The sequence below is a fragment of the Melospiza melodia genome, chromosome 3 (assembly GCF_035770615.1).
Source record: "Melospiza melodia melodia isolate bMelMel2 chromosome 3, bMelMel2.pri, whole genome shotgun sequence".
Taxonomy (NCBI): Eukaryota; Metazoa; Chordata; class Aves; order Passeriformes; family Passerellidae; genus Melospiza; species Melospiza melodia.
The window spans coordinates 59,582,643-59,609,411 of record NC_086196.1 but is presented as its reverse complement, the minus strand read 5'-3'; the positions used below and the strand labels follow the sequence as shown (position 1 = coordinate 59,609,411).

The following is a 26,769-nucleotide window of genomic DNA, read 5'->3' as shown; positions in this document are numbered from 1 at the left end:
CAGGACAGATCTGAATCAAACACTGTCAACACCCTTCCACCCCCACAAAAAACCCCACAGGCAGAATGCATAAGAAGCCAGATGTGCACTCCCAGTTGCCATGATACATTCAAGCTTTCAAGTTTAGGACCAACCTTTTAGGTGCTGACACTTGGAAATGGATTTGGCTTATTCCTGTTACTCTCCACTCTGCAGCGTCAATGAAAGCAGAGAAATATGAGATGCAGACTCAAGTTAGAGGCACTGTGAACAGCATGACACAGAGGGGCACATTTTGTCTAAAAAATACTTTAAAAAATACCGTACTCTTTCAGTAGCAAATAGACTCCAGTAAAAAAAAAAATACAGATGGTCTTCAGTAGCATGAAAGTGATGTTTTGTCTTTTAGACACACATGAGCACAGCTTGGCATGGACAATGAACATCCCTAAACTTGCTCAGACTCCAATAAATAAACCTCTAATGATACCCCAAAAAGGAACAGCACACCTGTGCTGTCTCAAACATAAAACTTAAGAGTATAGCATAATACTACAAAACCCAAGAACAGCAGAATAAAATAGTGAAAGGACAGTTTAAAAATAATTTTTCTATGTAAAAGAAATCTCAATAATTCTTCGTTTCAAAGTAGCATGCTTAGCAAGATTTCCTGTAGGCCTCATGCATGAGACCAAAGAAGGATTTTATATATTTTAATCAAATTTACTCCAAATATTGTAGGTTATACTTTGACTTTTAAAAAACATATGACATTTCATCTAGAAAAAATTAGGTAACAGAACTCAGGTGTAGTGTTTTTGGAAAATTAAAATTAAATGAAAAAAATGATAAAGCATTTTAGTTTGGTTTTTACATTTTAATGTATTATTCCCCTGCTCCTGATATGGAAAAGTAGTTTTCAGTATCAACTAAAGCTCCTAATACTGTTTTACATTTATGAACTCTATATATCTTCTAGACAGTTCTTCCTTAGCTCCTTCATTATTGCTGAATTTTAATTCTGTATTTAATAACAGCATTGCTATTGTAATTTCAAGAGCTTTGGTGAAAGAAGTAATACGTTAGTTAATTAAAATAACCACCTATCTTGCATAATATGGAGGGAAGTTTTAGCCAGGTTTTCAGCCCTAGAGAGTCTGAACTGGAATACATGAGAATCACATTGCTAAGTGTAAATCCATCTTTGTTAAAATATGGGAACATGAAAAATTTACTCATTATTATATTTTGTCATTTCATCTACCAAAACCAAGAAGCAATAGTCACATAGCTTGTAATTACACTGTTGTTATGAATTATATCAGTGAGCCATAACAGAATGATCTCATGAAAAAGAAATTACTTCAGCTTCAAAGCATATGAAAACCAAAAATAGGCATTGTTGTCTTCTCCTCAGCTCATAAACAGACTGTCCCATGAGGGTGGGACTGTATGAAAATCAAACACTGCAAGCTTGCTACTACAAGTCAAATAACTAAAATACAATAAGCAACTAAAATGAGGATTAGAACTATAGTTGTTTGTTATAAAAACCAGACAAACACAAAAGCCTCCATCAACAACAAAAACAACTAAGAAGCCTTCCTGACATTATAATAAATGCTGAACATCTCCCCTCCATGTGCCACCCCTCAAAACAACTAGCTCTGTACAAATTAAAATGGGGACCTTTTATCAGTTTAAGTCTGTGTTGGTGACACATCAAAACTGTATTGAGCTGCACTTGGCTGACTGACTGACCTAGGGTTTTTCAGTGCCTTTGTTCCCAAGCATTCCATGAGGATATAATTTAAAAAATATATGTTGTAGGTAGAAGACATCAGAAGACATTTTTCTGTGAAAAATTATCAACACCCAAATTGAGAAACTACACACACAAAGCACCTTCTTGTACAAACCCCAAAAACTGAATAGCTGATTATTAACTACCTGGAGTTTGGACTTTACTGTACTACAAGAAGCAACAAAATCATGAATGAACACATGTGAATAAAAGAAAATTACTGCAATGTTTCAGCAAGATACTGCTAAGCATTAGCAGAAGCTTTTTTGCTGCTAGTTAGTTGTCATACACAAAATAATGGCATCTGTAATGAAAATCACGTTCCCACTGTTGTCTTCAAATGCAGAGTAAAGTTTCATCAGCTTGAAAATGTTTTCTACCTTATTATCTCAAATTGGTTCTTTTTCACTGCAAATAGGATATGTTTTTTAAAAACCTACTGAATGATCAATGAAATAGGAAAATTTGTGTTATTGTTGCACTACTTTAGTGCCATGCTAAAATGGAGACTTCCAAATAGTGCTGAGCTTATGACAAATGCTTTGCATATTCAATAAATCCTAAATTAAACTGAATTTTAGTCTTCATGAGAAAAACGCTGTTATTAAAAGTATTCATTTCACTCTCATGTTAATAAAAAAATCCCCCAAAAAGCAGCAGCTAAGTATTCAAAATAAGGTAAATTTGTGGATGCAGGGGAAAAAAGTAAATTTAAGAGATTAACTCTTCAAACAATGAAAACACTTGGTAACATAGGTGTCTTAGATTAATTTAGAAGTAGTTTGCGATGTAGACTCTCTCTTCAAATGAGAGACCAATCAGAATCTTTACTCCAGTACAGACTTGCAGCAGTATTTTCAACTTTCAACTCAGGAGTTGCTGCATTCAAACATGGTAATTCCAGATTCAGATAATTAGCAATACCCCAGCAGAGAGAGACTCAGAGACAAGAAATAAGCACCCAAAGGGTGGAGATGGAGACAAGGAGCCCCAACTCATTGCTGGTGCGAGCAGCGGTCACAGCACATTTTCCTACAGTCACACTCCTCTCCTACCCATGGATCTGATGGAGGGGAGTTGTGAGAAGTACTTTAGGAAAGAGGAGACCACAGATCCCCAAAGAAGCAAAATGCCTGGCAGTAAAATTTAAAGGCTCAAGAGGGACATAAACAACCAGGATTGCCTCATTGGCAATGTGATAGAGAATTCAGTTACTCCTCTCCGTGCTCTGCTCTCGTTGATTACTATCCTACCTACTTTCATCTAATACCAGTATGGGTCCAACATCACACCAAGCTAGAGTGAGGTGAGCAGTGCTTTGCTTTCAGAACAGTTAACTTGAGCTGCTTACACAACAGAAAAGAGCCTTCTTGGATTTTTAACTAATTCTAACAGTAAAGAAATCCCTGCTGGGAATTTGTTCCTCAGAAAATAAGCAAAGATCCTTTCTTCATCTTTTTCTGATACAGAGATGGGTAATTTTTATTTAGCTATATTTCATGCAATCAGGTATTCTGCACAATTTCAAGGCTGGTCACTGTGCATGCAATGTGATGACCTTCTAGTATTAGCTTTCTAAAACATTGGCACTAAACTATAGAATTATATTTACAACACACCTCATTATAAAAAAGAGAGATGGATAGGAGAGCTCAATGCTTTGCCACTGCTTTTGACCTTGAACAAAGCCTAACACAGAATATTTCCTGAGGACTGAGGAGCAATAACCAAAGGTTAGTTGTTTTTCCACTCTAACTCCAGTTATTTTGTATTCCTAATTTGTCACTTATGTGTAGGAAGAGTATCCCACATTAGAGTCATTATTAATAAAAGGCCAATCAGCATTCTTGCCTTGTGTCTTTGCAAGATGGCAAGACACATAGGAAGTCCATTAAGCTTGAATATGTCAAACAAATGTCCCTCTTCATTGTCACGTTATTAGCAAGAGTATGAGTTCAAAGAATGGAATTACCTGAAACCTGGAAGAGGGGGAAAAAAGGTACATACCATCATCATGATGGATTGCTGGATCTGGAGAGCAAAGGAGAGGAAAAGAGAAGATGCAACAACAACAAAGACTGTTATGAGGACAATTTACTTTCCATATGAAATAAGTTAGTTCCAAATAAAAGGTTGCATTTAGAAAATGGATGCTTACTCTTATTTTTGTTACTGTTTAAACACTGCACCTGTGTGACTTTCAAAGAAATTAAAAGTAAACCATTTGTTGTTTATAGATAAGTCTTTGAATTTGATGAAATGCTTTTATTACCTTTAGTATTTTTTTAAAATAAACTGATCTTGTTTAAAAACAGTAAAGTCAGAATTTGTGAGTTAAGGCTCTAGACATGGCAGTTCCAGTTTACTTCCAGATGAAAGATAACATAGAAACAACTAAAACCTAAGGTTTTTGTAAAGAATCTACAACTAACTCATTCTTAGAATTGGTTCACAAATGTTATTTATCTAATAGCATACTAGGTCAATATAAATAGGGAAAACGTAAAGAATTTTTTTTAAATTATAACACACAAATGCTTCACAAATATATCAGGGTGACAATGAAGATAATGCATACAACTTTAATACCATAAGACAGATAATTAAACTTCAGTCAGGCCCACTCATAACTCCTCTATCTTGCAATATGGTTGTTCAGATAAGCTTAGGGATAAACAAGTTTGGTACAGCAACAGATTATCCAGCTGATAGATCTTTGATTACCAAAGGATTACAAAAAAATAAGCAAGTCTGTGGTGGCTGAGATCAAAAAAAGCTAACCTACTCCTTTGTAATTAGTGCACGCCTTCAGGATACATTTGTGCCAACACTACTGAGCTTCTCAAACAGTGTTAAACATCCCACATTCAATATTTTTCAGTTTCATTCCCCTGGAGGAGGGTACAATTTTTTCTACCTTTTTCATATTTTGCTGATATCAATGGGACTTCCACACTGTGCATGGAACACTGCAGACAGCTCTATATGACCTAGATTTGTCTGAGTAACTTTTGAGAATCTTGTATCCTGCTTTCTTCACTACTCAGATTAAAATTAGATAATACTAAGGTATACATACTAATCCCATATTTGTGTACTCTTGAGGTCACTACAGAAACTTCACTGCAAAGAGCTCCTGTTTCTTGATATTGCTGAATTAAGAAATGTTCATTAAACACTCAGAATGCACTTCAGTAGTGTTATAAGAAAGTACACAGAAAATACATTATTTTGGCTTATTATTTACACTTCTGTAAAGCATTCTGAAGGTGATAGTGACAATCTTTAGAAAATTTGCTGAACTGCACAGTAGCCCTTTCCAAATGCTACCTGTCCTTGTTAAGCATCATCTGATGTAAAACTGAGAGCTAAGACAAAATTCAGCAACATAAATACAGCAACACAGATACAGCACATCAATGCAGATGACTGCACTTCAGAGAAAATTTATCATGCATATTATGCCTGAACAGCTCATTCAGGGCAAAGGAGGACTAGCAGAGAAGGAAATTATTGTATTGTTTCAATAGAAAGTACATTACCACAGTGGGAAAAAATAAGAAATATCATCAACTCCTCCCTTTTTTTAAACCGTAGTTAAGGGAAGAAAACAACATCCTTTGAAACAGTCTTGATAGTCAACTGTTACACAGCTGTTCATTATTTCAGATGAGAGATAAAGGGAAAATAATTTTTAAATTTTCTGATCTGTCACTGTCTTTTCTAAAATCTGCACAAAGCACTCACCACTACTTTCTTTTGCAACAAAAGACATAATTACCTTAGTTAAAGCATCATGCTTTTAAAGAAAAAACAATTTCCTTGGCTCAGTACTCTACTGACTGAGTCATGGGCAGCACTGTGTGCATTTGACTTGGCCACTGTTCCACAGAGCATCAGTGGGTACAAGTAGCTAAATTATCTGCTGAAACACAGCAGACCCTTCTATCCTGGGCTCTTCTATAGAGCTTCTAAGTGCTGCATGTAGGCAGGTGACCTCAGTGCCATTTGTGAGCCTAGGAAGCAGTCCTTCCTTTGTGTGCCAGCAGAGCAGAACATCACCTCTTAGCCTCTTATTTCCTCTTTAAAAATAAAACTAAAAAAAAAAAAAGCACATAAAGGAAACCCTTTGCACCAAAGTCCCCAGGTGACTGAAGATCCAAAATACTAGTGAACTTACTAATGGTAAAAGGTTCCCTCCCATTGATAAAACTTAGCATTCCAGCTGTATCAACCACCCTAAATCCTTATGCAGCAGTGAAACATTTTGAAAAGCATTTCTTGGCATCTTGCCCTTCAGCACAAGAAAATTTGCATTTTTACAGCATTTCTGCCTGTCAGCACTACAAGATTTTAATGGGTTTTGCAGCTGTGGGGAGAATTGAGAGCTGGTCAGCGGATTCTTATGGCAGATTGCTGAGAGACAAGTGCCTGAGGGTGCTGAGGCAGGAGAAACCAGCTGACCTGACCAGTCTTCACACTCCACAGAAAATTCAAACAGCACCTTTCACTTCCAGTGAGTGTACCAAAACAAAGGCCCTTCCTGATCCATGGGCTCTGTGTAGCAAGGAACATTAAAATCCTTACTTTGTTTTTTTTTTTTTTTTTTTTTTTTTTTGCTCTTAGCAAAATAAGCAGCTTTCTGTAGGAACTCCTCAAAGAACAAAAACATAACCAATTGCAACTTCCACTCCCATAAGCTGCACCTAGTACATCAGGTTTAACTCACAGATCCCAGTAACTACTGCAAGCAAGAGCAAAATCAGAGAACCACAGGGTCCCAAGTTTCTCCTGGGCATGGGGACAGCAGCGTGGCTGACTTAAAGGTGCTTCTTCAAAGGACATTATTTAAATGTGCAAGTGAGGGGCAGAGTGAGAGGTGGCAACAATGCCAGGGACTAAGCTCATGGAATCTCTCTGGAAGAGCTCCATGCTGAGCCAGAGGAGTATTGCAGTACCAGGAGCTGCCATTCCATAGGGGAATTACCAGCATCTGGATGCTCAGTTTCAAAGTGTGAATTAAGTTCAGGAATCCAAGTCTAAGTAGGGATTAAACACACTTCCCTCTGCTTAAAGCAGAATAGCATGTCTTCTCCACAGTGTCTCCTGGATAAACACTAATCCTACACATTTCACCCCAAAAGACATCCCTTGGCCAACTCAAGAAGAGTCTGCCTTGTTTCAGTCAGTACACCTTATTAAACCCAACTAATTGCTGTCATAAAATATAATCCTTCTCAGGTGTAAGAAGAGCTGATATATTTTGATTTCAAGTCTAATAAAACCGGCATCACATAAGCATATTCACTTGATTAACTATCTTATGACACATTCTTCTAATAATTACACCAAAGCTAATTAGCCAAATTCTTGTCTTAACATAATACTTAAAGCTGTGAATTCATTTGATATTTGCAGCTCTGTGGCCAACACAGATTTATCCTCCAGACACTCTCAGTCTCCAAATATAGACTGGAGATAGCTCATCTAGGCAGGGAACGCGCATGTGTGTGGGAGGCAGTCTGGAAACGTTCCAAGGAATGGAGTTTATGCCACTTTCTAAATCACTGGGGGATAGGGAAAGACCACAAGGAGGCCTGTGATGAAAAGCCCAAGGGAAGGATAAGCACTGTCAGAATCTCACAAAGCCAAACCTAAATGCCACGGTAAAGGAGAGAAGAAAAACAAGTTACAGATGTCTGTCAAGGGGAAGAAAAATAAATTTTAAAAAGCGCAAGAAATAAGAAAGCAATGAGGAAGCATCTTTATTGCATGACAAGATTCAATCACTGTGTAAGCCACAAAAAATGAAATACACAGAAGCGGTAAGATGAACTACTTCAAGTCAGAGTATGTAGATAAAGTATTAACAATTTAACACACCACCATTCATTATTCAAAACATCCACACTCACATGAAAGTTCTTGAAATCCAGTTTGGTTCTCAGGTTTGATGTTAATGAGAGAAATGGTATTCCCTGCACTAAGGCCTGCCAGTATCCTGCCTATGTGACAGCCACAGTGCCTCTGTTGTTTTCATAACATCAAGGTGCTACATTACTCAGTGCTTTAAAAAAAATTAAAAACTCACCCTTGTAAAAAGCAGATCTGTAGCTCACATTATCACATTGTAGACAGCTAGGTGCTACATTGAAGGACAAACTGCAAAAACATGAGGATCCTGAGGATCTGAGGTGAATTGAAATGAAAAAAGATAAGGTACATTTTGCAAAACTTCTACCAAAGAAAAAAAGAAACAGTGACCCAATTCTGTTGAATTTAGAATAAGAAATCTATCTGTCATGTCTGTTTATTATCTAGAATGCCATATATACCATTAACCAAGAGGCACTACATCATTTAGTTTTCTCTATTCACTACCATACAGTAATTGAAGATCTCCAGGATATGCTTATCAAAAAACCCACACAACTGCGTTGTCTACATCTTTCAAAAGTTTATGTTTAATCTTTAGACATAAAAGGACAAGGACATGATCAGAACAGAAACTTTTTTTAAACCCCTGTTTTAGTTGCTAAACATACTATTTTACCCCTCCCACTTTCTTCTTAGTTTTGAGAAAGGACCAGCCAATTTCCATTTTATTTAATCTCTTTTTGCCCATTAGATTTCTGACCCCTTACCAGGAATATGGAAAGGCTGGCCTAGTTTTATTCCTGTCCTTCTAAATATCTTCAGTCTGATGCCACAGTTCTAACATATCCTCAGTTTATACACAAAAACCCCTTGTACTACCAAGTTTGTTTTCTCAAGATCTTATTTGTTCGTAAATTTCTCAATCTTGAAAATTCTTAATTTTCAAGATTACTCTCTACAAATGTTATAGAAAAAGTCTTCCAAATACAGCAACACACAGAGGTTTGGTCCATGTGTACTGCCTGCTCCCTGACTCCAGGCAATGCACCCAAATTGGCAGCTGGAGAAGCTCTGCCCCCAGCCCACAGCAGCTTCCTTCCCGACAGAGGTGAGGACAGCAATGCTGCCCTCCTTAGTGAAGCCACTCTTGCCCCTGTCATGGCTAAGGAAACTCAGCTGCACACTTCAGGGCACAGCCTGCACACGCATCAGTCAGGAATCAGGAGCTGAGCCTTCCCAGCACAACAGTAAGTGCTCACTTGGTACCTGTTTAGTCACTGAAAAAGATCTCAGCCTCTCTCCTTTGTTTGTACCATGTTCAAGTCTTGAGTTAATACCATTACCATGACTTTCAAATTATGTAAAACTCAACAGCTGAGGTATTTAGGCAATCCTGTACAAAGCTATATAGCAGCCACATGAGCCCCTCATCAGCTGTTATGCCTATTTAGCTCTTTAAAGCAGCAGCCCATTCACTGTTCAACCATCTGTAAAACACACTAAAATATCCTAACATAACAACTTTAAAAGAACAACAAATATTGCATAAATAGCCCTCTCATATACATTAATTAGTTAACCAGATGTTTTTATTTTATTTCTACAATCAGTTTATGACTATATTCATATTAAACCTTTTTATATGGCTTGAATACGCCAAATTATTACAGGCTTTTTTTTTTAAATAACAGAATTTATGTTGCCTTTTTATTTCCTTCCATACACCTCTGATCTTCTCATATGGACACTTAGTAACTGTAAAGAACAACATTAATTTGGCCTGAATAATCACATATCAATACACAAGAAGTGGGAATTTGGTTGCTACTTTTTTTCTTTTGGCCCATGCATCTTTCTAAAAGGCCCTGATTATCTTGGTATGACTTGGAATGGATAAATGTGTTAGCTTATGGTTGCAGAAACCAATAAAGAATCAAAATGTTATTTTTCCTCATAAATAAGCATGATTTTATGGTGTTAATAATTGAATGAGAATTTTCTAAGTAAGAGCTCTCTTATCCAGAATAGAAATTAAATTATATTCTATGATGTTGGCATTTATACAATCCAACAATACCTTAAACTTAATTAATGCCCTTCCTGCCCAGCAAGAACAAACAAAACTGCTTTGCAAAACAACAAAGGAAAATTGAAGGTAAAAACTTTAGTCAGCAACTATTTGAAATCAGCACTGCAAATTCAGCAGACATAGTCAAGGTAGGAACAGTAATAAAAATCCACAGATGAAAAGAATAAAGTACCTAAAGTATCCATTCCCAAAGGACACTGCAGTGCTTAAATTACAGAGGCAAGAACCTATGGAAGCGTTCCAGGGCACCTCAGGAGTACTAAGATAGGTTTAACTACTGTCAGATGGTTTTACATAGTATCTATTTGTATTTCTCTTTTGTTGTTGTTGGTTTAATTTTGGTTTTGGTTGTGGAGTTTGTTGGTGTTTTTTTAATGGTAATTTTAGTTCCATCTAGAATTGCATCTGATTAAAAATGCATCTTTAAAACTTGTTGTATTCAAGTTAAAACTGGGGGGGGGGAGGGAAAAAGAAAAATTGATGAGTACATTTCTGGCCAAGGTGAACAGAGTCATGAACCTCTTTCCCTAAGAGACACAAGATATCTAGATTGATAAAGCAGCGTTTTAAAACACCAAAGAAAAAAAACCAAAAAACTACCAAACAACAAAACACCTCTTTAGCTCTTAATAGAAAGCATTAACTGACTTATTGGTATTTACCCTATGGAACACATTTTAACAGCAAAATCCTGACTCTCAGAAAAGGTCTGAAAACATAAAACCCCCCTCAAATATCAGAAGCACATTTTTCTCTGGAAATTCTACCATGTGTACATGGCCAGAGCAGTGCCTCTGACACAGGATCAGTTGGCTGCCCATTTTAGGTATTTGCATGATTCTTCTCAAGAGCAAATTGAAAAATTCACTCTTCTCTCCTCTCTAGCCAGTCCTGAAGAAGTCTTTTCGCATGCAAACAGATGTGCCACTAGGGAAAATAACAGCTTGCCTGTTGTCATACAGAGGTTACATCTCTGCTTTCCTGCATCATGCCCCAAAGCTGCTGTAGTGATGGATTGCCTCCAGTTTTGGCAGCCTGTCTTGGCCCAAAGGCTGGAAGGTCTGTGGGGATATCTTTGAGGTGGCTCACATGGATTTATGAAACACAGCAGATGGGGCAGCTCTTGCAGTCTGTCACTGTCCCACTGGCACTGGCTGCATCTTTCAGGAGACACTTCCACTAGTCCTGCACTTCAGTCCCCACTGGCCCAAATACATCCCCTCAAGTATCCTCTAATGCATTTATTGAATCATACTCTCCACCAGCATCTGCAATGAACTGCAAAACATGCACTGCCAAGCTGATACAAGTGACCCAAAACTGGCTGAGAAAAGAACTAGGGTTTCTGACAGTGTTTGAACAAAATCCAAATCACGGCTGCCTGCCTGATGATGGTGACACATTCATCTTGCCTTAAAGTGTCGTGATCAGTAGTGAAGCTTATGCATGTTCATATTTTGCTAAAATACTGGTAAAAGTGCATTTTCTCCAATACTCAGCCAGTAGAAAAGTTCTAAAAATTATTCTTATTCAAGCCCAGCTAACTTGAGGAGCTATTTCATAAATGACAACAAAGGAAATTTTTAAAAATCACTTCATTTTCCCAAGAGGTTCTTTAAAGAAATATTTTGATAAATCAGTGAAAATCAATTAACTCTATACTTGCCACACTGACAAAAGATATCAGATAACATATGTGGCCATATATATGCGTCACATACTTATTCCAAGAGTTACAATCAGATCTAGAGTAAAAAGTCAAAGCCAACGCTTAAAATGTGCTATCAAATATCCATCAAAAGTTTAGTCTGAGGCAAGATGAATCCTCCCCCTCATGTCAGAAGGCATGCAAATCACTGATGCTTCTCAGAAGAACCATTTCAACACTTAGTATGTAAAGAAAGCAGCTTTAAAGCTACCACATTGTGATGCTGTCAGTCATAAGAACTCTCAGCTGTATAATAATTTTGAAATAATCTTATTTGGAAAGGACTGGTCATTAAATAGAGAACAAGTCACAGATCTGCATCTGGCACATGCCAAAGCTGGTTTTGTGCCTTATTTTATTTTTCAGTCTGGTTGAGAGGAAGCAAATTAATTATGGGGAAAAAAAAACCAACCAAAACCAAATAAAACAACCCTAAAACATAAAATGAAAAAATACTAATGGTAATGAAACATTTCTCCAGTGTATTTTTTACCCTTGGTCAAGACAATTGGATGTGGGTAAATTGAATAAAGGAAGCAAACTCATACCTTCCTGATTAACACAGGCGATCGACACCTTGCCCAACATTCAAGAGCAATCTGTATCTGAAGTGTTACTCACAACAATGCTCCAGCTAACTAGAGAGACCTTGACATATGGACACCATACCAGAGACCACTGAGAGGTGACTCTGGCTTCACCTAGACTTCACCCATGTGTTCAGAGGAAAACAAACCAGGAAGAAAATCTTCAGACTAACAAAGAAAAACCTCCAAACGTTTCCCCAAAAGCTGTCTACCTGTACATGTAAAGAGCATCTGGATAAACCAGCCCTAGCAAACTGCAGCCAGCAGCTCTCCCTGACGCCTCCCAGCAGGACATCAATGCCAGGAGCTGCTGCCCTCGGTGCGCAGCCTCGGGCCACCACAGCAAAGTGAGCTGCACGTGGCTGAACAGCAGAGCCAGCTCAAGCCCACCAGGCCCACCACTCTGCACAAGGCTTTGGGCTTCAGCAGGCACCACACCTGCTTCCCCTTGAACGTGACACCGCCACGGTGCTCGGAAAGGCAGGCTCAGCCTCCTGCTCAGCAGGTCACAGAAATCATCCAGCGCAATACACTTGCACCCCTGATGAGTATCAAATCATGCTAGCCCAGAGGACACTCACAGTGCTGTCCTAGGATTAGCTGCAGAACCCAATACATCTAATGTAACCTGACAGGATAATAAGTATCTTTTTCATATATTGCTCTGAGGGTGGAGAAGCAATTAAAAATAAATGGTGTCACTGGAACAGGTGCTTGCTAGGATCTGATGCAAAGTCAGCTCTGGCTGAACGAACAAGTCACCCTGAAATGGAGCATGAATTCAGACAGACTCTACTACAATTTTTAGCTACTTTTAATGCCTTTCCCACAAGCAAAAGGAAGAACGACTTATCAGGGAGCTTTGTTAAACTGGGTGGCTATTCTCACCAGGCAGAATAAAAACTCTGAAATGTCATAAATCAGTTTTCAAGATCAAGAGAATGACCAGTAATTTTAGATTTAATGACTCTGTTTAGTATAGTCTTACAATCTGGTATAGAAAATGACCTTAGAAATCTTTTGAGTTCTGCTCGGATGAAGTAATTTCAGTCTTCTGAAGACATTAAGGTGAAAAGAGAAAAGAACAAATTAAGCTCAGAAGGGAAAAAGAGAGGAAAAAAAAGAGAAAATAAAAAGATTTAATCACAGAGAAGCTTCAGCAAACTACACAGGAGATAGGATACTCTAATACATAAATTGCTCCTTTATCTCACCTGCATTATCTAGGAACTTTAAAGTAATTGGAACTTGATTTCTATTAGCTTGGAACATTTTCTCTGTTATCAATTCACAAACCGTAAGTCATAAAAGGAGAAATAAACACATACTTTAAAAGGTAACTTCCAAGAACACAAAACTTGTTAATCTCTGTTTTACATCCTAAAAACATGTATCACGGCAGGAAAAGCTGCCCTAAGGAGACTCTAAAGCCCTCTGACCTAAACTCCACAGAAAATAATTTGATTTGACAGAACAAAGAGTAGGAAAAATAATAGGTTTGTGTGTTTGAATAAAATGAGTGGAAGCCCATATAACGTAATTAACCATGAACTATCTACTGGGAGTAATAGAGACAGAAAAAGATCTACACAATCATGAGTTTTGTCACTAATTTTTTTATCTGTGAAGACACTCTCTATAGCTGAAAATAAATGCAAAACAAACAAAAAAAATTCTTTGTTTTTTGTATTTTGTGCCGAAACACAGGAGAAAAATTGCACTCTGTACAGGTACTGAACTGTTAATACACTATCTTCTCCACTTAAATGCATTTCAAAAAATGAAAAATAAAAGGTAGGATAAATAGAACTTCTTGTGCAAGTTTTTGATTTCCTTCCCTGGCTTCAGACGTTGAATGGACTTGCAGGAGGTACACCAGGGCTTTGCAGTGCCCAGCCAAGAAACTTCAATTGAAAGAGTATTCCTTCTTTAGATGCAAAAATAAAAATTACTACAAGTAGACATCATCTTAAAAATTAGGAGGTTTTATAGCTCATTCTCTGTATCACCCAAAACCAAAAAGAAAACAGTTAGAATTGTTAAGGTTGGAAAAGATCTTAAAATCACAAAGTCCAGCCATTAACCCATCACCATTGTTAACCCTGTTTACCACTAAACTACATCCCTGAGCTGTGTATTTATATCTCTTTTAGATACCTGCAGGGATGATAATTCTACCACTTTCCTGAGCAACTCGTTTCAATGTTTCATAACCCATTCAGTGAAGAAATAGTTTTTAATATCCCACCTGAACCAATAACACAACCTGAAGCCATTTCCTCTACCACTTGCCATATGGGAGCAGAGACTGACCCTCACTGGGCTATAGCCTGTTTCAGGTGGCTGAAGACAGCAATAAGGTCAGCCCTGAACTTCCCGTTCTCCAGACTAAGCAATCCCAGCTCCCTCAGCCATGACTTGGTGCTCCAAACCCTTCATCAGCTCCGTTGCCCTCCTCTGGACATGCTCCAGGCACCTCAATGTCCTTCTTGCAGTGAGGAGCCCACAACTGGACACAGCACTTGAGGTGTGGCCTCACCAGTACAGGGGGACAATCCCTGCCCTGGTCCTGCTGGCCACACCACTGCTGGTACAGAGCACCAGCCTCCTTGGTGCCCTGGGCACAGCCTGGCTCATGTTCAGCTGCTGTAAACCAGCACTCCCAGGTCCTTTTCTGCTGGGCAGCTTCCCAGCCACTCTGCCCCAGCCTGCAGTGCTGCAAGGAGTTGCTGTGACCCAAGGGCAGGATCCAGCATTTTGCCTTAGTGAGCTTCATACCTTTGGCCTTGGCCCATTGATCCAGCCTCTCCAGATTCCTCTGCAGAGCCTCCAGAAGATCAACACTCCTGCTCAATAATCGGTGTGTGTGCGCTAACTGACTGAGGGTAGACTTGATGCTCCAGTCCATCATGTTGACAGAAAGCATTTTTATGCCAAGTGGAGTAGTTGTTTTGTAAATAGAAATCTTCAGTTGCTCTTTAACAGGCTTTTCAAAATCTGAGCATCTTGTTCTGTTTAGACACTTAACTATTATGCTTGTCATAGTTTATTAAATAGAAACCAGTCAATATAAACCTTGCTATGTGCAGAACCCACGCAGCACACAGAAAATCTCCTCCACAATAAGCCAGGGGCAAAGCACTTCCAAGGTAAATGACTGTAAGCATGTGCTGCAGTATGCTTATTTAACAGTGCTGCAAAACCCTACTTAGTGAAATAGCAGAGTAGTTGAAAGAATGATTTATAAAGCAACAGAAAAAAAATCAATTGTGGGCCCTCTTTCACAACCAGAGAATAATCATCTAATGAAACTGAAAGCAATGCATGCAACACACAGTAATTGTTCAATATAAGTAATTATTGTATGCAACTAGATCTAATCTCTAAAATTCAGTGTTGCAGGGTACTGTTGAATTCTAAAGCTTTGCACTTCAACAGGAAGATTCAGCTCCTTTCCAGGATACCAATCCTTATCCAAAACAATCCAAACAATACCTAAAGAAATCACAAACACTGCTCAGGTATCATGGCCTACTTGTTATAGGGCAGCACTGGTCAAAGCCTCCCTACAATCAAGAAGTGAACTAAATAGGCTTTGCCACTCCTGTCATAAACAACAGTAAATTCTTCCAACATAAATCCAAACACAAAAGAGCAAGTGCCTTCATTATGTATGACTCTGAGGAGAAGAGAAATTACCAAACCAGCATCACCAGAACAGAATGCAAGACAGAATCTGCCTTGAAAACACACACAAACAGAAAGCAAGAAAATCCTTCCAATTATCATCAGAGTAAGGCAATATTGAAAAAAAATCATGACAACAGTTTTAGTTTTAGCTTGGTAAGCATGGAAAGTAGCTACCATTGCTTCCCATTTTTCCTTGTTCTGTAGTCCCTCTCAAGAGGCAGGGCCAAACCCACAGCCAGAGGTAGGAACTGTGCCAGCTGCTACCACTGCTTCAATGGATATTGGCAAGGCCAGTGAGACAAGGATAACTAAGGGCATGTGCAAACTCTGTAGGACCCCTAGTATGCCTATCAGCACCAACAAGCAGGACAAGAGGCTCAAGTTGAGCCTTGAACAGCTCAAGTTACCATTAATAAATCAAAACAACCTTGGTTCAAATAGTTTGGATAGCAGAGCCAATCTCTTAATAGTTGTAATTTCTTCTGTTTTCCAAATTGCAATTTTTAGAGTTTATTAGTCAATTCCAACAAAGTAAAGTAAGTTTTAACTGACACAGAGTTACATCAAAAGCTAGCCAAGATTTATTCACAATAGATCAGCCATTAAAATGTACTATTTTCAAATTACAATAATCTAATTTTATAGATTTGGTGTCTAATGGACCCACAGCAAGACAGGCAACATTCCCAGACTGCTAAGCATAACCAGTCTCATCCATCAGGGCTGCCGAACAACACTACTGTGGATGTCTCAAGAGAATAATTTCCATCACATACCGAGCACAAACTGCAAAGCCTCAACTTTTCATAGTCACTGCTACTTTTTTTTCCTTTAATTTCAATCCGTTGACATTCCTTTTAAGAGGATGGGTAGAATCAATCCAGCAATCAGAGAATATATGTAAAAAAGCTTGATTTCCTATTCCCTGACTTATTTTTGTTACAAAGCCCCCAAGAGAAATAAATACATCGATAAAGAGTAAGGTCATTTTGGGAACATATGCAGTAAGTATTCCTCATGTAATTAAGGAATGGTTTATGGAATTCATGATGAATTGCAAGCAGATCAGAAAAGCTGCATTTGTGTTCCTGAACCAACCAATCACAACAACAAAGAAAGATGTAAGCTTTACTGAAAACACCACTTGCAAAACCTCTAGATTCTAAAAAGTCTTCTTACATTCTCTTTAAAATTCTATTTTTTCACACAAGCTCCAAAAATTTCTAGCCAGAGAAATTTTCCAGACCACAGTTCTATTTCAGTTGTACTTTCCTTTAAAACAAAAAACACAGAAATTAAATTTTCCAAAGAAAACAGCCACTAAAAACCATCAGCAAAGTTCTTCTCAAATCCACAGCATCCTTTCCCAACGACATTCTTCATAAATTCAATCAGTTAAAACCAAAAAAAGAGTTATAGGCTCAGGCATATAAACTTACATTTGACAAACATTTCATTATAAAAAGAGTTTAAAAATCATCTATTACCATTCTGTCTCAGCACATCCTGCAAATGTAAGCACCTCTTGCTGAATGCCAGGGAAAGTACTCACGCAGCAGAAATGTAAGAATTCAGTAACTCTTGTCTTATTAAAAGTGCTTAGCCCAAGTACTAAATATATGCCATTGGCAGACATTGATTTGTGACACTTCAGCTAATGTGACACTTCTGTGATGCATTTAACACATAAAGGACCCCAGTTTCATGGCGTAGAGAAGGACTCAATGTTAGCAGGTAGCAGCTGCCAGCACTTGGATACTGTTATTAGCACTGGCTTCGGCAGTTTGTATGCACAGCATTCATGTGCCTTCTGGTTCAGGCATTAGTAGCTAGATCACGCACTTGATCACTCTGTGAAAGGCACCTTAAAATAGAGCTGGGCTCTGGGCTCACTCCTAGCCCTGTAAACACACAGCAGTTTAATTGACTCATATGTTTAAAGTCAAGGGGCTGAATTTAGTCTCAGGCTCCTCTAACACAATCCAGGAGGGGACAAGAATGACACGTGAAACAACAAAATACCGAGCAAAGGTAAGTATTCTTTGGAAACACAGATTGCTGAAACCCATACAGACAGAAGAAATCAATCTCTTGTTTTTCACAGAAAAAAATGAATATACCCGTTTTTTAGTACTGTGTATGACTTCTACTCTGATTTGTTTTCTCCTTTGAAGAATTAAAAGCAAAGAAGGTGAAGTCCTTCCTTGGTTAGGCCTACACAGCTACCCAGAACAGAATGGGAACCATGAGTTGATACAACTAAGAGGAAACATGGTGCAGTAGTTTCTGACTGTGTTGAAGTCGTGTGCAGTGCACTGAAGCCAATGAGCAGAAAGACTTTCCCCTCATCTGACCTAGTTCTGTCAAAGATTCACACATGAAGACAGTGGGTGTAGAGGTGACACATGCAGTATCTTCAAAAATTTTGGAAGGCAACATCTCACAGTAAAACTTTGATGGGGAAAGGAAAGCTGAAAGTTGGCTCAACTCTAGAAAATTCAGAGAAGATATCAGAAGCCTGCCCAGACCTGTAGGAGTACAATGAAGTGAACAAAACCAAACCTAAAAACAATTATGGCAAAAAGTGCCATATGGACAGTCAGTTTCAGGACAAAGCTACCTGATACTGCAAGTATATTCCATTTGGAAGGAGATACAGATTTAAAGAATCCTCTTGTGTTATTTTTTTGGGGTTTTTTTTGTTTGTTTCTTAAGCAGCATGCAAACAATATTTTAAAGACCCCATTATAATTGAAAAGACATTACAAAAATTTCTGGATTCTGTATTAGTGCTGTCTGTAATGTAACAGGTGCAGCATAAAAAGGTATTGTCCCTAAAGAGTCTGCGCACAAAATGAACAAAGAGTAACAGAAATAAGGATCAAAAGCTCAAAGAAACATTAATCTTTCATAAATTATTCTAAAATGCAAATGTCAATTATCTCCTACCCAATGTATACCCAGCCATTGCCTACAAATGATTTTTACATCAGCTTGGTGGACAGAAGAGGCCCAGAAGACGACCCAGGAAAAACACTGGTCATCACTAATGAACCGATTAATGGAGGAAGCTGACAGTAAGGAGCAGCAAAATGAGATTCACAGTCAGGAAATGAAAGGCTCAAAAAACTAATCACTTACTTAAAACTAACAGAACCAAAAGTTAAAAGATATACACAGCTATGGCAGGTGTCTGAGGCAAATCTTAATTCAACACTGTCAACACTCATCTTTCTGATCATATAATTAATTTCCTTTACAGTTCACAGGTAAGCCACTGTGTCTATAACAGGAATGCATCAAACAGGAAATAGAAAAGCTCCCCCTACATAGAAGGGACAGCAATCTTAGGTCAAAAGGCATCAGTGACCTTTCTGGAGAAAGAAAGAAAGAAAGAAGCGGTCTTGATGAGAAATAGACACGAAAGAATTGGGAACTATGTGATCCACCTCTGTACTCAATTACTGAAACTTAATGGGCTTTGGCTCAGGCTTACAAAATAATTGATCTAACACAAAGGTCTTGCTCAAAACACACCACCAAAAATAACTTCAAAAAGTGTGCTTTAATTTTGTTAAACTAACCTCCAAAACCAGAAATTTAAAATGAGAAACCATTTTCTTCCTCTGTTAGCTACTCTTCCCAATAATACCACAGGACCATGGCAATTACTTCATGCCCTTACGTAACACACATATGTTCCTCTCCACCCCAAAAGAGAAGTTTTGTTTGTTACCTCTTACCGACAGTTATTTTGACAGTTCTTTTCTGAGAGTCCATCCTCATCTTCTCCCATAATATCCACTGCCGAAAATATCAGTGCAACCAGAATTGCAAAGCAGCATACCAGTGCAAAGATCACAATGCATCTTTGCTGGGACTGAAAGAGATTAAGATTAAAAAAGTTTTAATGGCATGAGCACATTCTAGTCAACGACTTGAGACTCTGAAACTTTTACATAAGATCTAAATTTCTTTGAAGACCTTACTGCAATAGCTGTCAACATGAAACACACCTCAAGATGAAAACACTCTCAAAACTGTCCTTCATGTATCACCTTGAGATGTATTTTAAATCTCTCAGACACTGTTTAATAATTCATGTCACAAATAATATTCATAATTCAAACTGCTTTCTGTTTGTACCACAAGGAAAGCATTATGCATTAAAATAATGACTCCTACATTAACTAAGTATTTTCTGATTGCGGCTCACAGGTAAAGTATACACTTGGGATGGCACTTAAAAGTTTTGTTGTGTTTGGTTGAACAAAACATGTCATTGCAAGAAGACTGAAGAGCAAAGTCTTTTTTTTCCTATTGCTACAAAAAGTACCTGACATTGTCACTATGACTGTCACAGCCACTCAGACACTTTGGGAAGTCCTTGCCCCACAATATCTATAATATAATGAACACAAATTCATAGATGATAAATGGAATTCAAGGAAACAATGGGAAACTGTTGCTCAGTACAACAGGCAATGCCCTCCACATCTCAGATTAAATATTAAACATGGCATAGCACTACCTTATGAAATCTTGCAGTAATAGATCAGATGCAGCTGGTAACCCCCTAGATAAATGTGAAATCTCCTAAAGACAGTCTCTTGACATGAAATTTACATAGCTGCATAAAGTATATTCCATTCTGAAACCAAATGTTCAAACAAATATAATGTGCAATTTCCTACTGAAGTAAATTTAAACAAGACCACATCCAAATATAAAAACATCAATGTCTAACTTCTGTTGCAATAGTCATTTTCTTAATTATCATTGTTGCTCCATAATTAAAATGTCACATGTAGGAAAATGCGTCATAAAGGAATGGGAAAGTGGGAAAGCATGAAAAATGTATGGGAAAGGAAACAACATCACACTTGAAGCTGATAACCAATTTCACAGTATTTCCATTGTTCCAAATATTTTGTTTAAGAAGCAACAGGTTTCAGAGTAGTAAGAACATTTTCTCATACACCTAAAGAAAAGGTCTAACTCTCTAAAAAAAAAAAAAATTCCAATACTTCCCAGCTAGTGTACTACTCAGGAGAAATATGCTCATGTTTCATTTCAGAATAAAACAGATATAAACACTTTATTTCAGTCAATGAAAAACAAAACACAGCAAACAATTTCTTCAGACAAACAGGAAAAACTAATCTGAAATTTAGTGACAAATGTAGCCTTTATCAGTAACACCAAATGCGTGGTTCAGGTTATAAGCATATTTTAAATATAATGCATATTATACACTTTTATACATTTCACATATATGTTTAAATCTGTATTTCTATTATAGTAACTAAAATCTTACCAGAATGCAGCATAAGAAAATGTTCTTCAGCCATAACAAAGCTAACTCATTAAAGAAATACATTTGGAAAGTTTTTTTTTTTTCCTGCTCCTAGGTAGAATCATGGCAACATTTGAAAAGAGTTGTAAATTACTGCACCTGGGTGTCCAGAACTAAGGCTGCACAGTGGGACGTAAGAGAAAATTGTTCAACACTCTCAATGCCTCATACTACTAGCAAGAAAAACTAAGAATTGCCAAAAAAAAGTAGGCATTCAGGTCTGGGACACTGCTGTATGCCATTTCTTCATCAGAACACTTCAGGCTGCTTTTAGGATGACCAATGTTTTTTGCAGTACTGCAAGTGCACTCCCAGAAACACTTTGATGCAGGTTCCTCCATGCACTGAATGTATCACCATGGCAGCAAGGCAGCAAAGCAATTCCCATAACCAGCAAACCAAAAAGAGCCTGGGCTTGTTTTCTAGTCTCTAGGAGCAGGGGATGTGACCCAGCAGGGCTCACAACCACAGGGCTCTTTTTCCTCCCAAATCAGGCTAACTGCCACTATTCTACACACTGGGACTAATTTTGAGTTACTCTGGATAAATTTGAAGCAAAAGCATCCTAGCTGCCACATGGTGTGAAAGACTTCATGCTATTGCTCCAGGGAGTGACTCCCATCTTCTTGTCACGCTGCCATGCGAGCTGCACAGCAACCACAGAGAGCAGCGGGACCACTGGGCCAGCAGGAACCACATCAGCCTTTGAGGCTGGGCCAGTACTCACAGAGACAACAGGCAATGCTTCACTGAAAGGTGGCCACAGAGTTGTAAGTCATAACACACCTCTGGAAACCTCTCAGCCTGCTTAAAGCTTGAAGGCCAAATCAATATAAAATCTACAGAGTACCAGAAATCATACGGTATCACAAGGAGGAGGGGATGTGGGGGAAAAAGGGCAGAAGGAACAAATGCTTAAAGATAAATACCAGGAAATCTTATGGCAGCAATTTCTAGGAGGTCAAAATAATTCTGAATGGATCCCCCTAATCAAACATTAATTTCCATTCCACATAATTTTGGGGAATATATTCAAGGTTTCTTGACCCCTGTGTTGTAGTTGAAAATTGTATGAAGTTTAAATCACTGTTTTTTCATGGATACAGCTTGTCAAGCTCTGCAGTTTGTGAGTACTTCTCACTGTGAGCAGCACAAGCTTAGTACCATTAGTAAGAACACTGCTATTCTACAAACACAAAAATAAAGACAGAACCACACAAACCTATTTTACTGCTCCTATTTCACAGATCCTTTATAATATGCAGTTGTCTTTGACAAGTATAATGGATTAATTATTTCACTTTTCCCTAAGTACCAGCTTAACAGTATGGTTACAAATAGCATAGGGAACCTTTTAAATCAACATTTAAAAACACCCCTGTGACTACAGTTTTTCTTTGAACTAAGTATAGCACAAAATAGTAAATAAAATAAAGCAAAAATTCCAAGTTTGTGATTCTCCCAACTCTACATTTTCAGTCACAGGTCTGAAGGGTCAAGTAAAGACCAGTAAAAAAAAACTAAAGAGAGTAAAGAAGATTTTTAAAAGTTTCATAGTTCATGTTGAATTTATTCCTGCTGTGGTGGGTTTTTTTCATTGCTTTTCAATCTGTATATTACATTATAGTTAATGTTTGGAAAATGTTTAAACTAAAATTCATATTTATACTAGAAAAGAAAGAATAAAAAACAGCAACTTGCATGAAATAAGTCTTTTCACAACAGTAATAAATCTTTATTTTCACACAATTTGCCATAAAACTGACCATTTTCAAATAACATTTTCCTAACTGAAACGGATTAGGATAGACCATATCCCTGCTCTATTATACCATCCGTGCATGCCTCTGTGTGCATCTATGTGCAAGGAATAGCAGGCATCATGAAAGAATCCAAAATCAATGAGCTCACACCACTGGCAGACTAGAAGGGACCTGCTGGGCTGCTCCTCAGACCTCTGTGTCAGTGGCCTTGGGCAGACTGCTCGTTTGATGCTGTCTTGTTGCACACCCCCTCGGCAGCTGGGATCCCTCCCAGCTTTTCAGACTTATCCTTCTGTTTCCTCCACAAAAACGCCTCAGCTTTCAGGCTTTCAGTCTTCAACCAAAAAATCACGGAATACAGGGGTCTCTAAAACTTATGCAGTCCATCTGTCCATATACAGTTAATTTGTACAAATATTAATTCCAATAGATATTTGTTTAGCCTGTCCTCAAAAATCCAGAGTCGAAAGAGAGCCTGTAGTCTTTTCAGGCAACTCCATCCCTTATCTAAGCACCTGACTGATGCCTAACTTAAGTCTCTTATGCTGCAACAACTCTTTTTTTCTTTCCTGTACTCATGGAAAACAGTTAACAGAGCATTTCATTCTCTCTCTTACATATTTAAAGGCTGCTATAGAGATGCTAAGAGGCCCAAGGCCAGACCCCCTACAAGTTTGACTGTACTGACAGGCAAGCCCAGAAATTCTCTTGCATGAGACAAAGATTTGTTCAGGGCTTAAAGAAGATTGGAAAAGAAACTCCTGCAGGAACAAAGACTATAAAAAATACTGTGAGTAAAATGTGTTTCTTTCACCTGGCTCAACTAGCTTAAACAATATCTAACTTAAAATAAATCCACCAAAACACTGCATTACTAAAACAAAGCATGGGAATTCATTCATTTTGTTATACCTCTAGGGAGAGAGTGAGAAGAAAAGCCAAAAGCTGCACAATGGTTATTCAGTACAGTACTATTCAGACTAATGTTTAATCTGGGAAGGACCTGCTTGTTTATTATTAAGAAAAAGGATAGCCTATGCCAATTAAGCTTATCAGAGCCTGTGATACCCATGCAGAATTGAGAACAAGAGCAAGAAAAAGGCCTCCATCTTTACTGCACTCACATTGCTCAAAAGCTGTTAAGAACACTTCACTGGCTCCTGAAGCTTTCAGTTTCTTCTCAAACAACAGTCATTTCTTTGAGACTGAGATTTTAATCAGGAATTTATTCTTTCTCCAATGCAGTACAAGAATGTCTTCTCCCAAAAAAAAGAGCAATGAAATTGCAATGCTATTGCTGCATCTACTGATAAAACTGACTACATAACAAAACAAGTCATGGCTTTGAACTTGTGCTTCATTTTTTAAGACCTATTTACAGACTGAAGAGGGCAATACTTATACACCACACTAATACAGACTCTAAGAGGCAGGCTTTCACATCTCTGGTCATTTCATTAGTCTGCCCCTTCCTGCAACGCCCGTAAACACAAATGTGACAACAGAAGCACTCGTCTGCAACACCTGTAACTGTTGGACAGCCCTTAAAGAGCTGTTTGTGAGTCAGGTTCTATGGGGTGCTGCAATACACCTGCCAAAGAGAGCAAGGAGCTGGACTTCAAGAATTGGCAATCATTCCTGGATTACCCTTGGTCATGCGTTTACTAGAGAAAAACATTACTATAAATACTGTTTCCCCTTAATCTGCAATCTGCATACACTAATAATCTTCATTGCAGCCTTGAATCTCCCAGTTGGTATGATTAATGCCAATAAACACTTCAAATTTTCTTTAAAAGGAACAGATTGCTAAAGTAAGTTAAATATTTTTAAATTGGCTGGACCTAGTTAGTTTCATCCTTGGATATTTAAGGTAGTGGCTGAAACTAACAGAGAACTTTTAGGACTCAGCTCTGAAAACTCACAAGCTTGAGTGAAGTATCAGAAGCCTGGAAAAAGCAAAAGTGCTACCCATATTCAAGAAAAAATGGTGATCGGCCAGTAGAGGTTGGGAAACAATGAGCTAGTTATTCTAGCTTCAGTCTCTAGAAAATATGTAAATGGTAAAAAGCTTTATCATGCAAAAGTCATGATTTTGCATGACATTGATCAAGTCTGATTTCTATCTTTCCTAGTTACAAGCCCTATTGTCCTTCTGAAGAAGCTGAAAATAATGTATACTCTCACCTCTATTAAAAAATTTCCTACAAACCACAGCAACTATGTCCAGATTATCACAGGAGAGGTGTAAAGCTGATTGAAAAATCGAGCTCATTGAAAAAATGGGAGGACATTTTGCAGAATGGATTCAGCATTTAGAATGGATTCAGAGGATTCTGCTTTGTATCTGGTTTTGCTCATGTCTCCATTAACAATCTAAATTCTGGAATAGAAATAAAAAGTTCTTATTAAGTTTTCAGTCAAAACCAAAGTAGTACAAATTGAAGACCAGGTTAAAATTTAAAAATGTTCTTGACTCTTTAGAGAGTATGTCAACAAAAACAAGATAAATTTCAATAAAGGAAAAGAGCTACAAGCAGGTAGGACCAAGTAGTTGCACATATACAGGAACTGAGAAACCACTAGGAAAAAGAATAACCAAAACTATTAACAGGCTGGAACAGATGTTTTAGGAAGACAGAACAAAAAATGGCAGGAGTCCGTAGTTTGGAGAGAAGAAGAAATATGACCAAGGGGTACAATACCTACACATGAACATCAGGTATAGTGAAGGCAGAATTATCCACCAAGTACTACAATTCCAGAAATAGTGGATGTTTATTGAAACTTCAGGAGTTAAGTTCCCAAAAGGTAATGTACTTTTTTATGAAGATGATATTAAGCACCTGGAATTTGTTGCCACAGGAGGCCATGAAAGCAAACAGCAGCAGGAAGTTTAAAAAGAGATTAGCAGAGGTTTAAAAAGAGATTAGACAAAGCTTTCAAAAATACATTCTCATCTGATGTTAGAGAAAAAGGCTGGGATGCACCCTCTGCTAGAGATGATGGGAAGCATGGAAACATGCCAGTGCCCACTGGTAGGCACACAGTACAGGACTAGACACACCATGAGTCTGAGCTGCAGAATGTATTTTCTACATTCTTAAATAGTTCAATTTTTCCACAGAAGGAATCAAGAGTTATAGCAGAGAACAACCTGATCGTTGTGTTGACTTAGATCTCTACATCCTGCTATAATGCCTGAACTGAATGCAAGGCAAAAATAATCCTCAGCCTCTACTTCACATTGGCGTATTTTGTTTACCTTTCAAGACTGAATGCAGAATCAACAGTAAATATTTAGTTCCATAGTTACCCACCAAAACAAGAGAATCACCAACTAATACTCCAAAGAACACATTCTTTAATGTGTTTTCCAAGCAAACAAGAAGACACACTATCCAGCAGTATCCCTGTCTGCCCAGCGTCTTTTGAATCTGTATTTGATTTATAGAGAAAGATTAATATAATAATCTGAAATTTTAGAAGATCCATATGCAGGTAGACTTGGCTGAGAAAGACACAAATAAGTGCCTCTACCAAGGGAAAGACAGTCCAAAGGTTTGCTTTCCCCCACACCCAGGGCTCAGGAGCACACAGCCTCATGGAACAGGGGTGGGAGGAATCCCTGCCCTGGGCAGGGGGCTGTGGCCCCTGAGCACACACAGTGAAGCAGCTGCCTTGGCTTCACTGCTGTCTGAACAAACCTTTGATCCAACAGCTCAGGCACATAACACATGGACAGGCACAAGGCTATAAATAGAAAACCAATAAACTACTTTGGAAGAAATCCAGGACTTTAGAGGTTACTTATCTGGACCTCCTCCACGCAGGGTTCTATACTGCAGAAAGATATTAGCATTCAGAATGTGACGTCTGTAAGAAAAAAAGGTTTCCAGCACATAACCAACTAACC

General features: G+C 38.1%; 1 protein-coding gene across 4 annotated transcripts in view; it reads right to left on the bottom strand.

Annotated features, from left to right (window-relative positions):
- PLD5 (phospholipase D family member 5) overlaps nucleotides 1–26,769 on the bottom strand; it is a 169,903-nt gene that overhangs the window by 82,156 nt on the left and 60,978 nt on the right. For 2 of the 4 annotated variants that reach the window (XM_063151942.1, XM_063151943.1), the window contains exon 2: nucleotides 19,478–19,614. The exons of 1 other annotated variant lie outside the window; for it this stretch is intronic. In XM_063151942.1, coding sequence (XP_063008012.1) covers nucleotides 19,478–19,614 — 137 coding nt within the window. Of the gene's footprint in view, nucleotides 1–19,470; nucleotides 19,615–26,769 lie in introns of those variants that run through there. One more of the 4 variants, XM_063151944.1, reaches the window with a different exon arrangement.